This window comes from Pygocentrus nattereri, chromosome 11 (genome assembly GCF_015220715.1).
Source record: "Pygocentrus nattereri isolate fPygNat1 chromosome 11, fPygNat1.pri, whole genome shotgun sequence".
NCBI lineage: Eukaryota > Metazoa > Chordata > Actinopteri > Characiformes > Serrasalmidae > Pygocentrus > Pygocentrus nattereri.
The window spans coordinates 24,833,772-24,854,779 of NC_051221.1; the positions used below are offsets into that span (position 1 = coordinate 24,833,772).

The 21,008-nt window shown below is 38.9% G+C and overlaps 2 protein-coding genes across 2 annotated transcripts; one reads left to right on the forward strand and one right to left on the reverse strand.

Moving 5' to 3' along the window:
- Positions 1–1,441: 1,441 nt before the first annotated feature.
- LOC108442685 (cholesterol side-chain cleavage enzyme, mitochondrial) lies at positions 1,442–8,886 on the forward strand. The gene is made up of 9 exons (XM_017722851.1): positions 1,442–1,728; positions 2,796–2,951; positions 3,033–3,232; positions 3,508–3,711; positions 4,820–4,980; positions 5,092–5,258; positions 6,869–6,947; positions 7,039–7,230; positions 8,764–8,886. The coding sequence occupies exons 1-9, from the start codon at positions 1,442–1,444 to the stop codon at positions 8,884–8,886; spliced, it is 1,569 nt and encodes a 522-aa protein (XP_017578340.1).
- A 136-nt stretch (positions 8,887–9,022) lies between these two features.
- ccdc33 (coiled-coil domain containing 33) lies at positions 9,023–20,802 on the reverse strand. The gene is made up of 11 exons (XM_017722852.2): positions 20,754–20,802; positions 17,957–18,141; positions 17,783–17,849; positions 14,795–14,990; positions 13,028–13,116; positions 11,479–11,610; positions 11,220–11,313; positions 10,788–10,912; positions 9,688–9,777; positions 9,441–9,557; positions 9,023–9,272 (listed from the first exon to the last, which is right to left on the reverse strand). The coding sequence occupies exons 1-11, from the start codon at positions 20,796–20,798 to the stop codon at positions 9,210–9,212; spliced, it is 1,203 nt and encodes a 400-aa protein (XP_017578341.2). The 5' UTR covers positions 20,799–20,802; the 3' UTR covers positions 9,023–9,209.
- Positions 20,803–21,008: the final 206 nt, after the last annotated feature.

Genomic DNA, 21,008 nt, shown 5'->3' on the forward strand with positions numbered 1-21,008 from the left:
CCAATCCTGGTGTTTTCTGGCAAATGCCAAGCGTCCTGCACGGTGTTGGGCTGTGAGCACAACCCCCATCTGTGGACGTCGGGCCCTCATACCATCCTCATGGAGTCGGTTTCTAACTGTTTGTGCAGACACATGCACATTTGTGGCCTGCTGGAGGTCATTTTGCAGGGCTCTGGCAGTGCTCCTCCTGTTCCTCCTTGCACAAAGGCGGAGGTAGCGGTCCTGCTGCTGGGTTGTTTCCCACCTACAGCCTCCTCCACGTCTCCTGGTGTACTTGCCTGTCTCCTGGTAGCGCCTCCAGGCTCTGGACACTACGCTGACAGACACAGCAAACCTTCTTGTCACAGCTCGCATTGATGTGCCATCCTGGATGAGCTGCACTACCTGAGCCACTTGTGTGGGTTGTAGAGTCCGTCTCATGCTACCACGAGTGTGAAAGCACCACCAACATTCAGAGCCACTTCTTTATTGAGTGTGTCTGGCAAATTGCCAATAATTTCCATCTGTTGTCTATTCCATTTGCACAACAGCATGTGAAATTGATTGTCAATCAGTGTTGCTTCCTAAGTGGACAGTTTGATTTCACAGAAATTTGATTTACTTGGAGTTATATTGTGTTGTTTGTGTTCCCTTTATTTTTTTGAGCAGTGTATTAAAAGCTGTTGTGTAGCTGTTAAGAAGCTGTTGCTGAGAAAAGGAAAAAATAATTGAACTTGCAAATCATACAAAGATGATGCTGATGTTCTCAAAACAATGGACTGACCTCCCCAAAGTCCAGACAATGTCACTGAACTTTGGAGGAGTGAAATCCTTGCAGATTTATCTGAAAAACCATGTTGTTCCTGGAGGAATGTAATTTCACTCTACTGTGTGCTTGTACATAGACGGAATGACAAAAGCCTCTTGGCTTGACTTGAAAAACTGAAAGCCAGCATCCTGAAAAAAGGAAAAAAGGAGCTGGAATAACGGCAAAGGGTGGACACACTGAATAATAAAAAATATATATTTAGTAGTTGATGCTTTTGTGTAATTTTATGTTAAATATATATTTAGCCTTTTTTTCCTGACACTGATAACATTTTGACTGGAAAATCATTAAATAGAGGGTCTTTGACTTTTGTATAGTACTGAATGTTTAAGTAAAGAATGTTTGAACTTGTTAAGACAGCAATGAAATATTAGAAATGATGTTTACAGAATTTACAAGCTAAAAACACTAAAGGTAAATAATTGTTTTAAAAATTGTAGTGAATAAATGTGCATTTATAGGAAAGCAATCTGTAAGTAAACTTGCATTTTAACCTTGAATTCAAGCAGTGAGAGGAGGTGTACATAAAACCAAAGACCCTGACCAGAAGAACTGTCCCTGAGAGTTTCATTGAGAAGATAGACAGAGAGACAAGGTGTGATAGAAAAGAGGAGTCTGTGCGTGTGTGAGTGAATGTGTGTGATGGCAATGAGGTGGAGAGTGTGGTCAAGCCCTGTGGCTCAGTCCCTGGCCATGCTCAAGGGACCAGGCCAAGTAAGGACCTGCCACAGCGGGAGTGTGTCTACTGGAAGAGAGACACTTTTCTCAGAGAGCAGCTCCAGCATCAGACCCTTTAGTGAAATCCCTGGACGGTGGAAGAACAGCCTTGGAAACCTGTACACCTTCTGGAAACTGGATGGCTTTCGGAACATCCATCACATTATGGTGCATAACTTCAACACTTTTGGGCCAATTTATAGGTAAGTCGTCACTAAAGATCAAGATTTGTATTTTGACTTATCTATGATTTTGCAGCAAAGACATGTACTCTTTGTTTGAAATATTTTGAAATAATAAATTGTCCCGTGAAAATTAGAGTAAGATATGCACAAAGCCTTAAAACTGAATTTTCGTTGAGGATGTGTTCATTTTTTCCCCTTATTTAGATAGATAGATAGATACTTTATTGATCCCGAAGGAAATTTAGGCATCCAGCAGCAACAACACAATACAGTAAGAAACATATTCAACATCTATTAAACACAGAAGAATAGAAAATATATAAGGGTATAAAAACTTTCTGTACAAGGTAAAGAACTATCTGTAGATGGAGCAGTGCAGTAGATTTTGCTAACAGCCAATAAATAAATTCACAGAGCAAAGTGCAAACGACATTGGTTATAAAAGTGACTGATGTGCCATAGAATTATTAATATGTACATGTAAAAAATATAGTTCTGTAAAGTGAATATGTGAATATATGAATATATTAATGCCACACCATGAGTAAATGAGTAAATTTGACCAAGGTGTTCAAAATTTTGTGTGCTCCTGTATGTCCCAGTAAGCTTTACATAATAGGCCTAAAAACTATGGTAACACTGTACACTAGGGCAGTACACATAAGGCTATGTGAATCCTAAATAAGCTTGTCATGACTACTGATGTAAATGCATAAATATTGGTAAAGTCTTTTTCCTAAAAGGCATCATTAATTTGTCATAAAGGTTACAATTTTGATCAAAGTTTGTTTAAAGCAGCCTTTATGACAAATAACGCCTGTTGGAATAAGACTTTGTGAATGTTAACGTAGGTTTGTCATATGTCATTATAAGCTTATTTAGGTGTCATGTAACCCTTATAAACACTGCCAACCTACAGTAAAGTGTTACCAAAATTGAATGAAATTAAAAAAAATTACTATTCTTACTCAATGCCACATCAGTAACTTAATGAACAGAACTAGCTAATGACAATGATCAGGTTTTTTCATCACATGCCGTCTCATGATATTTAACAACTATATCTTTACATTGTTTATTACCAGAGAGAAAATTGGATATTATGAAAGCGTGAACATCATCAGCCCTGAAGATGCTGCTATCTTATTCAAGGCAGAGGGTCACTATCCCAAGAGACTTCAAGTAGAACCTTGGATTTCCTACAGAGACTACAGGAACCGCAAATATGGTGTTCTTCTCAAGTATGACTCCTCACATTATGCTACCAGTTGTACTTGAATATTTCTGAGCATGGAGTTCAAGTCACTTGTTTATCTCTTCAGGGATGGAGAGGACTGGAGATCTAATAGAGTGATTCTAAACCGAGAGGTGATCTCACCAAAGGTGCAGGGCAACTTTGTGCCACTGCTGGATGAGGTGGGCCATGACTTTGTTGCTCGTGTCCATAAAAAGATTGAAAGAAGTGGCCAGAATAAGTGGACCACAGATCTCTCCCATGAGCTCTTCAAGTATGCATTGGAATGTAAGGTTTGGCACATAACCAATACTTATGTCAGTGTTTTTAAATACTAGTTTGACAACAGTTCCGGCCTTTAGTTTTGTTGTCTGGTCTGATTCAGTTTGGCAGCTCATAAAGCCCTTATTGAGCTGAATCAGACTGGTTGGAGGGTAATGAACACAGAAAAATTCACAGTGCTGGACTGTTTCAGGATGTGGGCTGAGAACCAACAACTTGCTTTACTCAGTAAGTATCAGTTTGCTTTGTGAATGCCTACTCATGCCCTGTCTGTTCCTCAGCTATCAGTGCAGTGCTGTATGGGGAACGCCTGGGGCTTTTGTTGGACTATATTGACCCAGAGGCTCAGCACTTCATTGACTGCATCACTCTCATGTTTAAGACCACCTGCCCCATGCTATACATCCCTCCTACCCTGCTGCGCCGGCTAGGATCCAAAGTGTGGAAGGACCATGTGGAGGCCTGGGATGGAATCTTCAACCAGGGTAGGACTCAAAAGAGGGACTGAATAATATTATATTATGTTGTGGTTCTTAAAAAAAAAAAAGAAAAAGGTTCCTCACTAAAAAGTAATGTGTAAAAGTTTAATTTATTTAATTTCTAGTCAAAACGGTCTTTTTTTTTAGCATCAGTGGAAAAATCCGAAAACAATTATTTAACAAAAAAATAAATACACAGAGGCTTCAACATCTAAATGTAATTTTTAGTGTTTAGTGTATCCACCCTTTACATTAATTTACAGCTTGCTTTCTTTTTTGGGAGACTTGCTTGTAGTTTTTTAACGAAATCTGCAAGGATATTTTGCAAACCTTCAAAGTTCAGTCTTAGAAAATGGTTACATTTTCTGCTTCTCATGATCCAAATAATCCTAAACACATTCAGTAATGGAGAGATCTTGACTCTGGGTTTGTCAGTCCATTGTTTTGAGAACACCAGCAGATTCTTTGTTTGTTGCACAAACTTTTCTTTTTTTTCTTTACACAATAGCATCTTCTTGACAGCTGTCTATCTTTTCAGACCCACAGTGCTGAGTTGTCTTTTCACAGTGGAAGGATGGACAAGTAGATCTTAATTTTCTTGAAATACTCAAAATGATTAAAGATACTGCTTATCTGATGGTGACAGTTTTGGTGGTCTGCTGGGTTTTGTATGATTGTTAGGAGTCCAATTTTCTCTTTATCTTGTAATAATTTTAAACTCCAGTCTTTGAAACTTCTGTTTTTTTCCCCACTTGCTTTTCTTTGATATTTCCCTTCCTGGTGCAAGTGGGATGTCTTATATTATATCCTGGGAAATGAATCACTTGTACATCCTTTTTGACTGGATGTCAAATAGGTAAAGGGTGACATCTGACTTTTGCACAGTTTTGTATGTTAATGCAATGAGATTATATTCCAAATAAATTTGGATCATTTTTATTGGTCTATTCATCATGAAATGTTCATAGTGTGAAGGGCAGCTGCTGTTTTCAGATTGTGTAAATTTAAGAGGTGACAGTGACAAGAAAAGTCATAATGAAATAGACCAGTAGAAGAATTGTGTAATCATGGTCACATCACTGCATTACACCTACTGCAATCTGGTGCTCTATAGCGGACCGCTGTATCCAGAACACCTACAGGCAGCTGAGGAAGCAGTCTGGAACCCCAGGCAAATACCCTGGAGTGCTGCCCAGCCTTCTGATGCTTGACCGCCTGTCCATTGAAGAGATCAAGGCCAGTGTGACTGAGCTGATGGCTGGAGGAGTTGACACAGTAAGATACATAAATCAGTTTTTATCACTTTAATCACTGACATATATTTAGCAGTGATTCCACTGCATGATGAGCCTGATGCTGTGCTGTATGTGTGTTTGCATGTTTCAGACATCCATCACTCTGTTGTGGACTCTGTATGAGCTGTCGAGGCACCCTGACCTGCAGGAGGAGCTGAGGGCAGAGGTCACTGCTGCTCGTGCTGCCTCTCAGGGAGACACAGTGAAGATGCTGAAAATGGTGCCGCTGCTAAAAGGAGCTCTAAAAGAGACACTGAGGTGGGTGCAGAGGGACAAGAGAGCAATAGCAAGAGTGATGTTCACCTTTTAACCGTTTTAAACAGTATAGCACTATTACAAAAAATTGCACCAGGTCACAAATCATTTTCTGACAAGGTTTTGTGTCCTCTAAAATGCTCCTAAATTTGATTTATTAGTCATAATGGAATCCAGTAAGCATATCCTAATCCGTATGGCATTCTGATTAGTCATATACATCAGTGGTGCTCAGACTGGTTCTCAATGTCCCCTAGATGGTCCAGATGTTTTGCTGCACTGGAAGTCGAGATGGGTGAATTGCGGATTGGTTTGTAAACCACTGATATCAATTTGGGGTATTTGTATGATCAAACTCAGTGTGTAAATTTGAGGGCTATAGTTTAACAATCAGAAAAAATGCCTGACTTGCAATTAACAAAATATAAGTTTATCATCTGCAATACCAGTAATAATCCATCACATTATCCCTTCTGGATCATGGAGGAAACATCTTGGATAGTGGGGGTAAACATGCATATCGTTGCTGTCAGGAGAAAACCAAAATCCATTTTTGGCATTTTTTAGTTTTTGACTTAATTTGAAAGTATCTGTTACTCTTTACATTGTTTGTAAATTTTATGATGAATGGCCTAAAAGAAATTACCCCAAATGACATGAGAAAAATTCTGGTTTCATTGACTTACATTGAAAGTAAAGTTTGTTTTTTCCTTCTCCTATAAAGTTACCATTTTGGAGATACAAGGTTTTCTTCTGACAGCAGCAATATATACATTACATATATACATTCACGCACACACACATACTTAGGGGCAATTTAATGTGTCTAATTTGCCTGACTGCATGTCTTTGGACTGTGGGAAGAAACCGGAGTACCTGGGTGAAACCCATGCAGACACGGGGAGAACATGCAAACTCCACACAGAAAGGACCCCAGCCGCCTGGCTGGGGAAGTGAACCCAGTAACACTAATAATTTTTGCACATGGCAATCCCTTACAAAAGTGGATACTTATTTTACATGTGATTTGGTATAAACAAATGATACACCTATTCTACAACACATCTTTACATTTTTTTCTAACTCTCCATCAACCACTGTATACACTTATGTTATACAAGTGGCGCCCTGTGGCAGAAGGGGAGGAGGAGACAGTGAGGATTATTCAAACAGAAGACAGCTTCAGTGACCCCTCAAAGGGCTCGTCTAACACCCTTCACCTGAACCAGTAAAGTAATAGAATGGCGCTGGGGATTCCTACGAAGGGAAATGACAGCGCCAAGTGGGTGCCTTCTTGGCTCCCCACTGAAACATTCGTATGAATTTGGGTGTGCTGATTTTTAAATGAGGTACTGGTTAGAGGGAACTTGATTTCATGCCCTTAAACCGATAATAATTTACCTTCAAATCTCTGCTTGTTTCCACAACATTTTAAAGATTTATGTACCAGACTAAGAGTACATTGATCAGCAATCAAATCTGCATTATTTTCAAACAACTTTAATGAATAAGGGTCTAAAAAAAAAAAGATTATTCCATCCTGGGAGGCCACTTCTGAAATATACATGTAACCAGGATTGGGATTCTTTTACTGTCACTTTTTTCCTTTAAAGGCTACATCCTGTTGCAGTGAGCCTGCAGAGGTACATCACTGAAGATATTGTGATCCAAAACTACCATATTCCATCTGGGGTAAGTGCCATTTGAATAACCTTAATCAGTTCCATATGCAGAGATGTAAAGCACTGTAATTCTCATCTGGGTCTTTTTATGTGTGGGTCAGACACTCGTGCAGCTGGGGCTGTACGCCATGGGCAGGGACCACCATGTCTTCCCTCAGCCAGAGCTGTATCTGCCCTCTCGCTGGCTGAGGAATGAGAGTCATTACTTCAGGAGCTTGGGCTTTGGCTTTGGGCCTCGCCAGTGCCTCGGCCGTAGGATTGCAGAGACCGAGATGCAGCTTTTCCTCATTCATGTCAGTTCTGTTACACATCATTTCATTACTGACTATACCTACTTAATATACACAATATATTAATTATTATAATAATTATTAATTATTATAAACACAAAGTTCTTTTCTTGATTTATTTAATATGTGAAGTATTTTCGGAATAACAAAAAGCTATTACGTGATACACAATATGATGTATTTATAACATTTTTGTCAGGTTACCTGTCTTAAGGTTTGATCATGAAATATGAGGCATTCTGAGTTTTAATTTTACAATAACTTAATTTTCACTGTTATACAATCTTCTTAGTAATTTTAAAGTCATATGCAGCTCTCTACTTTGCTCTTTTTATTTCTTTCATAACTGCCTACTAATTTGCACAGTGCTAGTATTATATTAGATTCATTCATTTACATTATTTATCTACAATAAAACAAAAAAAAAATCCGAACTATAATATATATATATATATATATATATATACACACACACACACACACACACACACACACACACACACACACACACACACACACACACACACACACAAACTATATTGCCAAAAGTATTCGCTCGTCTGCCTTCACACGCATATAACTTTGAGAGGCATCCCATTCTTAATCCACAGGGTTTAATATGTCAGCCCACCCTTTGCAGCTATAACAGCTTCAACTCTTTTGGGATGGCTTTCCATAAGGTTTATGAGTGTGTCTATGGGAATTTTTGACCATTATTCCAGAAGCGCATTGGTGAGGTCAGACACTGATGTTGGACGAGAAGACCTGGCTTGCAGTCTCCGCTCTAATTCATCCTAAAGGTGTTCTATCGGGTTGAGGTCAGGACTCTGTGCAGGCCAGTCAAGTTCTTCCACACCAAACTTACTCTTCCATGTCTTTATGGACCTTGCTTTGTGCATTGGTGCACAGTCATATAGGAACAGGAAGAGGCCGTCCCCAAACTGTTCCCACAAAGTTGGGAGTATGAAATTGTCCAAATTCTCTTGGTCTGCTGAAGCATTAAGTTCCTTTGACTGGAGCTAAGGGGCCGAGCCCAACACCTGAAAAACAACCCCACCATAATCCCCCCTCCACCAAACCTTACACTTGGCACAATGCAGTCAGACAAGTACTGTTCTCCTGGCAACTGCCAAACCCAGACTCGTTCATCGGATTGCCAGACAGAGAACCATAATTAGTCACTCCAGAGAACATATCTCCACTGCTCTAGAGTCCAGTGGTGGCGCTTTACACCGCTGCAATCAATGCTATGCATCGCGCTTGGTGATGTAAGGCTTGGATGCAGGTGCTCGGCCATGGAAACCCACTCCATGAAGCTCTCTATGCTGTTCTTGAGCTAATCTTAAGGCCACATGAAGTTTGTGCATATTGTGCCATAATTTATAACAGTGACTATGAAACATTGTCATTTTAACCCTTAGTTAAGCCTAATTTTCAATGCTCTAAATTTAATGGAATCATCACTCAGAATAGATCAGAACTGCCTGATAAGACTGACTGATATAACTTATCCTCTGTAACCTCTGTATCCTGCAGATGCTGGAGAACTTCAAGATTGAAAAGCAGAGGCAAGTGGAGGTGAGGAGCACCTTTGAGCTCATTCTGCTCCCTGAGAAACCCATCGTGTTAACTATCAAGCTTTTGCACGGTTCCAGATAGTAGGGCACTGGATGAAATAAAATGGCTTGAAGACAGAGGTTTTTTGAGACTGACTTTTTTTTTTTTTTTTAAGAGGGATCAAAGGCAAACAAATTCCAAAGGCAACCTTCATACCCATTCTAGAAGGCATCAATAGTGTTTTAATTTGTCTTTGTACCATTAAGACATACTTTAATAAATTACTACACAGTCTCTCTATGAAACACAAAATACATCAGAAGTAAAAATGATAGAAGGGCAAACATTGAAATTTGATTTCACTTTTCAAAAACACATTCTTGTTTTATCATTAAGAAAATATTTTACTGTGACATGGACCATGGTCACTTCAAGGGATCCAGCTGCTTGTGACGTACATGTCTCATAACAGGTTCGGAAACATCTTTCTTTAAAAAGAAAAACAAAATTATTACTGCTTGCTACATCCAGGCTTCACTTTGGTGTTTTATGTGTTAGTCCTGCACATTTTTTCATACAAACAGATACAGGCATACAGACTCTTGCCTTAGTGCCCACATTAACAGACGTATATGTAATCAAGGTTACATACTGACCGGTGGCTGGTCATGCAGGATCAAGGTTGATGTGCGAATGAATCCATGGTCGTATTCACTGAGTCTGATCAACATCTCCTGCTTTTCTTTCCCCCACTGCCTGGTGTTCTCCTCCAGCTAGAGCACAATGCAGGCTCAGCTGTCACATTTCAAATGTACTCAAGGACACAAAAAACTGAGGATGTAACATAGTGGAGTTCTAACATTTATTTTCCTGTTAAGGTGAGCTGCTCCTTGAGAGACACACCTGTTTTTCCAGTGTGTGGATGTAGGCCTCTGCTCTCTCTAACTGCCCCAAAAGTCTCAGCTTCTCACTGTCTGAAAATGGCTGCTGCAACTGAGTAGAACAACACATACGGCATGGTCAGTTGTGAATATACTGAAAGTGTTGGCTTGTTTTTTTTTTGTTTTTTTTTTAAGTGTTTTATAAGCTTTACACTATGAGACACTTTGCCATGACAGCATGAGTTAGTTTGACACACAACACTCATACATATATGCAATACATGTATAATCCAGCAGGTTTACCTATGATGCATGTTATGCATTGGTCTAATAAATAATGGCAATGATGAGATCAATCTAGCATTAAGCATCTTACAGGTATTTGGTTGACAGCCAAAATGCTAACTTTACAGAGAAGAAGGAAAAACAGGTAACACTTTACTGAAGGATGTTCATAAGGCTAGAAGACACATACATGAGCCTTTCATAACAGCTAGCCTAAACATTTTTAGAAATAGTATACTCACAGCAGCTTTTATGGCAACTGATGCTTGTTGGAATAAGCTGGAATATGTCCTACAGATATTTATTATTCTCTACAGGGAACATACATCGGCACAGGTATAGTTTACTTGATAAATTTAACATATTGGAGGAAAAAACATCATAAAATATGGCCGGTGCAAAAGTTATGGTGCAATTTATATTTTACGTTTCATTTTTTTCTAATATGTTAAACTCAGCAAATAAATAAAAATTGCAGGAAAATGACATCTTTAAGTGTGTTTCTGTAGGGGATGTGTTAACTTCACTTAAAAGCAAAACAATAAAACAAAGTGTAATTTGACCTAGGATATACAAACCTTTGCATTCAACTGTGCATTTATGTTAGTTGTCAATGGAGTGTCATATAGCCCTACAAATGCTGCCTTTTAATTGTTTAGCTTGATGTTGTTTAATTGTTAACTTGATGTTTGTTCATCATGAAACATTCACACAAAATAACTGCTCCATATTTTCATATGGTACAATGGAGTTACAACATTTGCATATGAAAGCAATGATATATACTTGTAAATACATGAGTCTGAGAATCTGACAGAGTGAAAAAAAGAGGTTCACTTGAGCAGGTTGTTGTATAAGAACAGCAGGTGGCTGATGGCGGAGTCTTTCCAGCTCCTCTCTGAGGCGAGTGTTCTCTGCTGCTAGCACAGACTCAATCTCTTTCCTCTTACTCTCCTCTTCACCTACATATGCAGACACACATATACTAAAGGACTACTTCATCAGCTTTATTTTCTTACAACATTCTTATTCAGAACAGCACACTCAGGGTATAGCATCACAGAGCATACATCACTACATTATTGCACCAGATCGATCCCAAACCAATAATTACCCCATTTAAATAGCCAAATGTGAATGCCGTACCATGTCTGCACTCACTTAAAATGTAAGCGCAGCTCTATTATGGTGCAGGCCGCAGGCATTTTGTCTGTTTACTGCTCTCATTAGGGAAGTATATCAGGATTATTCACCCTGTGGTGGACACACCTTTGTGTTTTAAGACTGCCTTCTTCCTCTGTGCATTTTCTTTATTTCTTTCCCTCAGCTTTGTGTCCAGCAACTTTTCCATCCTTTCAATAACCTCAGAAAAGAATGAAGGAAAATACAATAACACATAGTGAGGGGCACAGGAGACACAAAGAAAGCTACAAATATATTCACAGCAAACAGATGAACAAAGGTATCGAAGAGATACACATAAAAGAATAACAGGTTTCTGCAGTTATTCTGCACAGTGGGCTGGTACCTTCTCCTGCTGGTGGACTGTGGCCTCCAGGCCTGCAAGTTTCCTAATGCGTTCCTGATAACGCTGCAGTACGGCCTGCTGCTGTTGGTGAGCCTGCTGTAGCCGCACTAACTCCTTCTCGCTGTCATTCTTCTACAGCAGAGGAACAACAGGGAAGATCACTTAACCTTTCTAGCAACTTTCTCCCCCTGCCATAGGCACCTTGTAGGACCAATTCTTACATTTTGTTTACTTATTTTTCATTCTGAAATTTAAAATATTGGTTTGTAAGTACAAAAGAAAATATTTTATTATTATTTCCATTTAAAAGTATTAAAAATGAAAGATACTGTTATGCAGATTATTTCATAGTAAAAATTTTGTTATGTTTTTGTCTTTTTTTTAAACACACAGAAAAAGTGGAAGTTGGAACTGAAAGTTGAGTTTTGAGATTTTGAATATCTGACTTTAGACTAAATTCCTTGTGCTTTTACTGACCCTATGCTATTAGTATGCTTATTTTACTAAAATAAATGATTGAAAATTCCATTTTGTCACTAACAAAACATCATAACACCCTCAAAGCATTATAATATGTTTCATGTGAGTGGAACTCAAAAATGTTAGCTAGTACATGACTAGCTAATGCAGCTTTGAATAGTTATACATACAAAAAATGTATATTTTTCCCTGAAAGAGTTCACTTAATTGCAGAAAATGTGTTTCAGTAATGAAAATTCTTAATGTTACACAATAATTCTCAGACTTTGTAACACATTTACTTCAAAACAATGAGATCTAACTGCTGAGAGACAGGGATGCAGTCTCAGTTGTTGGTCTAAAATGCAGGGCTGTGGCTAAAAAAGGGCTTCGCCTTTAGACTAAAACTTTGTGTGCTTTGGTAGTGCCATGCAAACCTATTTTTAGAAATTAGAATTTTTTTATTATAAATTATGAAACAATCGTGATAAATCAAAATTTTACAACTTTAAAAAAAATTACCAAAAAAAAAAATAAAATAAAATAAATTAAGCATTATTTCCACAAGTTGAAATTCAGGGGTTATGGTTTGGAGCAGTCACCTCCCGATATAAGCTAATGTAAAGTACAAAGAGAGAACCTACAAATAGGAACGGACAGAAAATCTTGAATGTATAATTTTACAAATGAATGCTTTTCCATATATGTATTTATCAAATGCATCATAAAACAATCCTTGTAAATATATTCAGCTGAATGGTCCATGTAAGTAGATATATAAGTATGTAATGTAAAGTAAATGTACAGCTAAGGGTTAATGAAATGAAGCTGACATACTGTAGAAAGTGCTACAGAAACATAATGAACTGAATGACCTTATTCGATCAATAGACTTGGGCAGAGACCATTGATATATTATTCAGCACAGCATTTCCTTAATTTCAGCCAATATAATAAAGGTGTGGCAGGCAGTCAATGGGTAATCTCTTTAAGGCTGCAGGAAGCCACCCATGCAAATGGCAATAGCCTACCAGTACTTTGATATCAGAAAGTCAGAGTGAGAGAGGCTGATCTTAATGCTATAACTCACCCTGATGAGCTCATTCTGAAGCCGCTGGATCTTCTCCCTCTGTTCTGCTGCTTTACTGCTCTCACTGGCCAACTTGACCTTCAGGGAAACTGGAAAAATAACATACCATTGGAGTAATGGACAAAGAGAGAACCTACAAATAGGAAGGACAGAAAATCCTCAATGTATAATTTTGGGTAAAAAAATGATTTTATAATGTTTTAACAAATAGTGGAACTAGGAGAGCCCTGCCCTCCATAGAGACATTTTGCTGCATCATTCAGTCAACATCATAAAAGAGAGTGTTCAGGAATGTTTAATAGCCACAAAATATTTCAGAAGCATTCCAAAGGTGGCCAAATAATGCTAAAAGGCATGACCATGGAACAGAGGAGATACAGCTACAAACTTTGCCTTTCAAAACTTCATGACAATCAAAAGCTCTGAAAAGACACCAATGAATTTTCCACAGAATTAAACCTGCTTGCTTTGATGGCTTTAAATGGTCTGTGAAGCTTCCTTCAAGCAAAGGCCTTGTGAGCTCCTCTGTGTGTGTGTGTCACACACTGTCCTTCAGGAGATAAGGCCCTGACTACTTATCAGACTCTATGCTAAATGAGCAGTCTTATCAAGCCACAGCACAATCCAAAGAGAGGGAAAGACTGCCACATTGGACTAGTAATGAACACCTTCAGCTTCCCTCTGAAATATCATACCTACACTTAGGACCACACCCTACTGGGAGGAAAACTTTGAGAAAGCCTTTTTTTACAGCAGTTATTTGTTCCAACCACGCAAGATAAAGGTTGATTTATCTAATCAGTTTCCCTCCTTGTTGAGGAGGAACCATGTGGTGTTTATGGAGTTGGAACAAATATCTGTAGATGCTGTGGCCATTCATGGTGTGTAGCAGAGTCCTTTAATGTCTCTCTGTAGCTCAGGGGTGGGGATCTGCCTGTTCTGGTATTTATTTAACCTCTTTTCACAGCAGGCATAAATTTCCACCTGTTCTTGAGGTCCCACAGTTGAACCATGCATTTCTTTACCGTTGATAGAATATATTTTGATGAAAATGTATATGATTCACAAATCAGAAAGCAAACTGGATTATTATAAATCATCATTTATAAAAGTATTTTATTGTGTTTAAATCCTATATTTACTGTGCCATCTGTCTGTATTATCTTGTTACTGCTGTCTTTGTGAATAGATGTGAATTGTTTTCACCCTTTTCCCCCATATTGCTTCCTAGCAGCTGAATACAGAGTCACATTTTTTCACAAATAGTGAGTTTCCTTGTTAAAGTTACACTATATAAGTTCTGGAGAAAGAACATTTTGTAACATCAGTTGCCTTTTGGACCTCTTCCCCGAGCAGATGAATCTGTTTATTGCGGGTGTGTTGAAAGAGTATTTAAAGAGAATTCAAAGCTATATAAAGACAAATGTGTGTGACTCACAGCAGCACACGCACACCATACTGTAAAATGTTTTTATTTATTTTCTGCCCAGGTAATGGCCATTTGAGGGCTTTCAGGAAGAGGCTACAAATGATCTGATCAATGATCAAATTAAAAAATTAGCATTGTGCTAATTGGGCAGTCAGAATAACTATCCTTCAGAAAGAGCAATTTGATATATAAAGATGCTATTTAAATAAAGCAATTATTATCATAATAACTTGGTGTCAAAAAGTCCTTTCAGTGCACTACTAAATATGGAAGGAATAAACTAAGCTAGTGATCAATAGATAATGACATAAGGATATATAAGAAAGAAAATACCATACTAATTCTGTCTGTGATCTCAGTCTTGGTCATAACATCAATGTCTGTGTCGTCCAGCAGGGTGCGGCCCAGGTCCTGGTGCAGGGAGAGCTCAGTGCGCAGCTGGCTGTTCTCCGCCTCCAGACTGGCTAACTGAGAGCGCAGAGCAAGGATGTCCTCAGCCATCTTACACATTGCAGTACGGTAGTTCTCCACTTCCTGATGAAGACCGACAAATGAAGACATGCTTCTTTAATTGGAGGAAGCACACAAGCATTAGAACCTGCACACTCTGGCACAGTTAACCATCCAAAATTAAAACCAGTTACCATCTATACACAATCCATACATAAAATGTAGCCTTATATGTCAGTTTAAACATGTCACCTCTCATTCCCCATAGAAAATTCTTAAGGATCAAAGCTAAGCATTTATTTGGCTGAAATATTAAGACTAGGAGGCTGAACAATTAAACATTTTGTGTGGACAATCACCCTTGCACATAACATACTCTTAGACAATAACAGAACTGATGATAACCAAGTCTACAGTCAGGTGACAGTAGTTACAATGTCCATGCACTAGGTGTCCTCATAGCACCAATGTCTCACATACCTAAAGAGTATTTGAGATAAGAGCAGAATGTGCTTCACACTGCCAAAACAGGATTAACATCCATCTCTTTATGCTATGTTTGTCTGACCTGGCTTTGATGCCTGCTTAATTAGCATTCATTTATTACATAGAACTCAAATCATGTTAGAAAGAAAATGAGAGGTGCTCAGGTGTAACTCAGCTTTGACAGTAATCCATTATTCATGGCATTCTTCATTATAATCAGTCTCCAAAGTTTAGCTGCACGGTGAAAATGAGACCTGTCTGAGAATGTACAGGGATTTGAGTAAAAGGTGCATCATGCACTGTAAAATCATGTTTACAGAACAGCATGGCTCAAAGTGAAAAGTTGGCATGCACACTCTAAACAAAGCTGGAGAGATCATGCAGCCAGTAGGAATTTAAAGGGGAAGTGTCCCTCTTTTTTATTTGTACATAAGGTTACCTCCTCTGTTACAAATCTGTGTGAAGAATAATCCTGGAGTCTGTCCTGAATTTCTGTCCTGAATGGTGTAAACATAATGGAATGGTATGAGGCCAAAACGCAGCCTAAATTCTGGTTATTGTTGAATTAATTAAACTCCAAAAAGCTCATATTTAAAATTCCACTGTCCCTGCATTGGGAAGTAAGTTTTAGAAATTTTAAACTGTTCCTTTATGTAAGGAGTTGCATATGCAGTTTGAAAAAGTGCTTGGTACACAGTTTTTATTAAGCCTAGGCAGACATAGATATTTGGCCTTCACACGTCTGACCGTCCTTGTTACACTGCTTCATTATAACTCACTGAACAATAGCACCATTGTAGCATTGCAATAAATGAACATTCAGCCTGGTTGGAGTGTCGTATGTCTTTGTGTGCCTTTGTGTTATTGTGTGAACTGTGTCATGAACTAACACATAGATGTGAAGTCTTTTTCACATCCCCCTGTCCATCACTCAGGCCCCACATGTATAACATGGGGAGGCGGGGTAAGTTCGCTAGGTGGATGGTGGTAGGGGGCCAGGGACAGGAGAAGAAAGCAGAACCGATTAGGAGATTCCAATCTGGGCCAGTGTGGCGCCAGCTCCCTTGGGCCCTCTGGATGAAATTGAGCGCCTAATTGAAAGGGCGCACACGCAAGGCTAGAATCATGACTTGGTGATGAGATTGGAGACTGGGGAATTGCTTGGGGGGAGGGACATGGTTCGGGAAAGGGAGGGGCATAATGATGAATCATTTTGGACAAATAAAAGAGTGAATAATAGGATGGAGGAAAAGGGGGGGTGGGATGGTCAGAAAGAGAGTTAGAGAGGGCCCCAAATGAATGTTTGACAGCAAAAACAACAGTGTCCCACAGAGTGTTAACTGTTGCTCCAGGACAAACAAATATAGAACACAGAACATCTCTCTCTCTCTCTCTCTAATGTGAGGAGTGCATTCTGGCGAAGTAACGGATGCCAATATATTCTCTCAATGTCACTATAGCCTTTGTGTTTCCTGTGGGTCATTGCTAGGTGATATTAATCAAATTTAATATCATGATATTTTCTGCATGAATTATGGTATTATGGTGTCAGACATTAAAGGTTTTAAAGGGAAAATCCACAGATTTTTCAACTTTTTTGCACAAATGAATGGTTCAGATGTAAGTAAAGACATTCAGAGTGGTTTGTGAGATGTGCTATTTTAGAGAAATGCTCAGAACATTTCACAGTTGTAGTGACAGGAACCAGAAATCTGAAGCTTTCGATGCCTCTGAAAGCTATATCATTAAAATATATTACAGGAAATGGTTACAGTTACAATCACTATTAGATTGCCTTTGCCTTTTTTATTTGTTCATGACAGACAAATAAAAGCTGAGGGCCGTAAGACAAAACAGTCTCCAAACAAAACCTTTTCAGATTTTCAGATTTACTAATATTTTCATTATCAAAATTCCTTAGAATTTAAAGAAATCTGAGCAGGTGAGTCTCTCCACAATGAACAATTTCACATCCATAAGAAATTGGATTCTTTAAAGTATAAAGCCGGTAATATAACACCAATAATTATGCCTTGTGCTTATGGGACGGATGTAAATTTGATCAGTATTCTTATTTATGCATTCTAAAACTGTCACACAGAGGGATGTGTGTAAATGTTAATCTATTCACACAGTGGCTGTGCACCCCTGGTGACAGAAAAAAGGAGGACGAGGGGGAAGAGGACAATTTCTCCTATGAGAGAATAAATCTCTTTAAAGTGTGTAGTGGAGGGTTATAAACATATGTTTTTTTGCAGGCAATGATAACACAAAGCATGATATTGAGTAACTGCACAATACAGATTTTGTCACCCAGTATGGGACATCTTGGGCTGAGAGGAGCTGGAGGTATGGGAATGGTTACAGTGTGAAATGCTGTATAAACTCACTTTTATTTGGTGTTCGGTGATCTCTGCAACATGTGGGTCACTGTCTTGAACATTTGACACTGGGAGTCTGAAACATTTACAAAAACCCAGGTTTGGGTGATGAAAAGATAAAAATAAACAACTAATCTGACTTGATAATTCTTCATTGCTCATGCTTAGGTCCAGGCAGCTCACCCCTCATGTGGAGAAAGGATTTCAAATGTTTGGTTGAGCTGTGATGACTTCTGGCTCTTCTTCTGTTCTCTTGGTTCTCCTCTGCTCTCTTGAGGAGCTTTGGGCTTTTTGAGGAGGTGCTGGTATTCAGAGAGGATCTGGGCGAGGGCATCGTAGGCCGGTAGGTCAGAACCATCCTTCTGGAGCTGTTTAGAACCACAGAGCAAACAAGCTAGAATCAGTTTTCTTAACCAGTGTCTTTAATGCTGAATATATAATCTGCAGGGGTCATAACTTTGTTTTGAATAGTGCTGGGGACAGGGTAGTACAGTACGGGTCTGTACTCAGGGGAGGCAGTAATTTGGGCTAAGTGAACATCATCATTCTGAGACAGCGCAGCTGCGGGTGCAAAGTGCAGACAGCTAGCCAGAGATGGAGAAGATTCTCAGGGCACTTCGGTTGGTGTGGACTTTTTTCTTTAGCTCACTCCGTTTTGATGTGTTAAGATTCCACCCATATTTGGGTCTGCAACAAACAGCTAGTCTCGGTCCGCTTCAAACAAACCCTATTCAGTTCACTGCTGATGGAAACACACTCTGTGATCAAATGAGGGAATTCATCAGTAGAACTGGCTTTCCATCTCTTCTAGCAGCACATTGGTGCCGTACAGGCGGCGTAACGACTGTTTTAACGAATGACTCTTTAGACGCTGAACACAAGCTGCTGTTAAAACAATAGATGAGCAATAAAATGATAGAGAAGAGATGCATTTCCTTTCAACTCATGAATTGCAGAGTATATATTTGGTCAACCATCAGCAATCAGAGTGGTTAAACTTCAACTGATAAACCAAAGACAAAGAAGCAGATATCAGTTAAGACTTACTATTACTGTTGATTGTGACAACACTAATCAAAAAGCCCAGCAAATGTAGTGAGGTTTTTTCATATGAATCACAAAAACTCTCAAAACTAGAGACCAAACTATTACTCTTTTGAGAAACCCAGTAGAGTATTTTCAGTGAACACGCACATCTACATTGTACATTTCTATTCTTTTTTCTTTTTTTCCCCTGCTTTTTGACATTACTACAACCATGTGGTTTTTAACATGTTTCATGTCTTTCAACATACCTGTAAATTCTGCAAACCTACTGACAACCAGAATGGCCAATCTAATCTTTTTCAGGCCCTAGTTTTCAGGTTTTTGATATCAACATTTAAGATACAAAAAAAGTTGATGTTAGTTTTCCTGGTCCGCTATGCTTTGTAGTTATACAAAGGTGGGCCTTGGGGTGGAGAGAACCCCTGGTATATATGACATTTAATCATGTTGTGTCCAAATGTAACATAAGAAATAATAATCATGCTAAAGAGATATGCTCAATCTGTCACCACTTACCTCTGGTCAGAAAAATTCAGCCTTAAAGAAATATTGATATTATTTCAACACACATAAATACAGAGCTGATTTGTTTAATAAGAATGCACTTTATAACCACTGTCAACTGTCAACAAAATGGTGACAAATTCTTCATTGTCATAGTGATGTTTTTAGAAAGTGTTTCTGCTGCAAAGTATGAAATAATAGATTTTCAACATAATACACTTTCAATACGTGCGAAGGACAAAACTGAACATGGGGGAAACAAATCCAAGATTCTTAGTGTAAATTATTGTTATGCCATTCCTAATGTGAAAATTCTACTTTGTAAGTTGTGCCCTAGTTCTTAGAGGTATTAGAGGTTCACATTCTTTACACATATACAAATTCATGCCTTATTCAATTGAGTAAAGAAATGTGTAAAGAATGCCAAACTGTTTCAGAGTGCTGCCGTGTCTGTGTGCCCTTCTGCGTCTCTCCTTTTAGTTAAGCTGTCATAGTCAGATCTGCCGGAGTCGTTAGCCACACTCTGTAAATGTTTACATTCCCTGTTTATGTACAAATGGATAGAATAAAACTAATTCCATCTACCTGCTTTCTTTCCGAGTATACAATCACCCATATGTCCAGCTGGACACTGAAGGACGACCGACTGCTGAGCCCTCCTGCTACCCACTTCAGACCAGCTGCCCATGCCCCAGCTGCCACCACCTGCCTTGGACAAGCTGCCCACCCTACACTGATGTTCTCATAGACTCCTAGTTATTCCTAATACCAATATTACTGCTATTAATATTAGTAATATAATCACTTGTAGGTAGTTTGACCAGAGGAGGATGGGTCCCCCCTGGTGAGCCTGGTTCCTCCCAAGGTTTCTTCCTCAGTTCTGAGGGAGTTTTTCCTTGCCACTGTTGCCCCTGGCTTGCCCTGGGGGGTTTCTGTACATTCTTACAGTCCTGTTGAAACTTTGTCTTTTCCGAAATTCTGTAAAGCTGCTTTGTGACAACATCCGTTGTAAAAAGCTCTATACAAATAAATTTGATTTGATTTGATTGGAGTTTAAATTAGCTTGCTTTTCTATTTAGTCTATAACTTGGAAAAAATCCTATTAGCTGTCTTACTACTTACAGCTCTTGTGAATGGTCTGTAAATCATATTCATTTTGAAAACTCAAACATAGTGCACCTCCATAGCAGTCCAGCTACAAGAATCCTATTTGTCCTTCAGGCTCTGTGAGTCTAGTATATCTCAACGCTGCTGCCAAGGACCCTCTGTCACAGTCACATGTTATATGGCAGAAAGAAGAAATATACTCCCTGTAACTAAAAACAACCCACCCCTGGCTAACTATCTCAACCTTGTGTTTGCCTTCTCTGAGAAGAGAATCGTAAACTCTAGAACAGTTAAGGAAAGTTTCTCTCTACTGACAGCATACCTGTCTAGTGGCAGAGAGCACCTGTGGTTCCTTAGAGGTCTGCATTTGATTGAGGGATTCTGACTGTATGAGAGGAACTAATTCACGAGAGTGAAAGTTAAAGAGAGTGAAACTAGAGGCTGTTTCCACAACAAAAGCCTTGCTTAGCAACTGTAATGGGTAATGCTCACATAACTGTAACTCTCAGATTTCATGTGTTGTCGCTAGCTATACAGAAAGCTGTTTTTTTTTTAAGAGTAATACAAAATAATATTC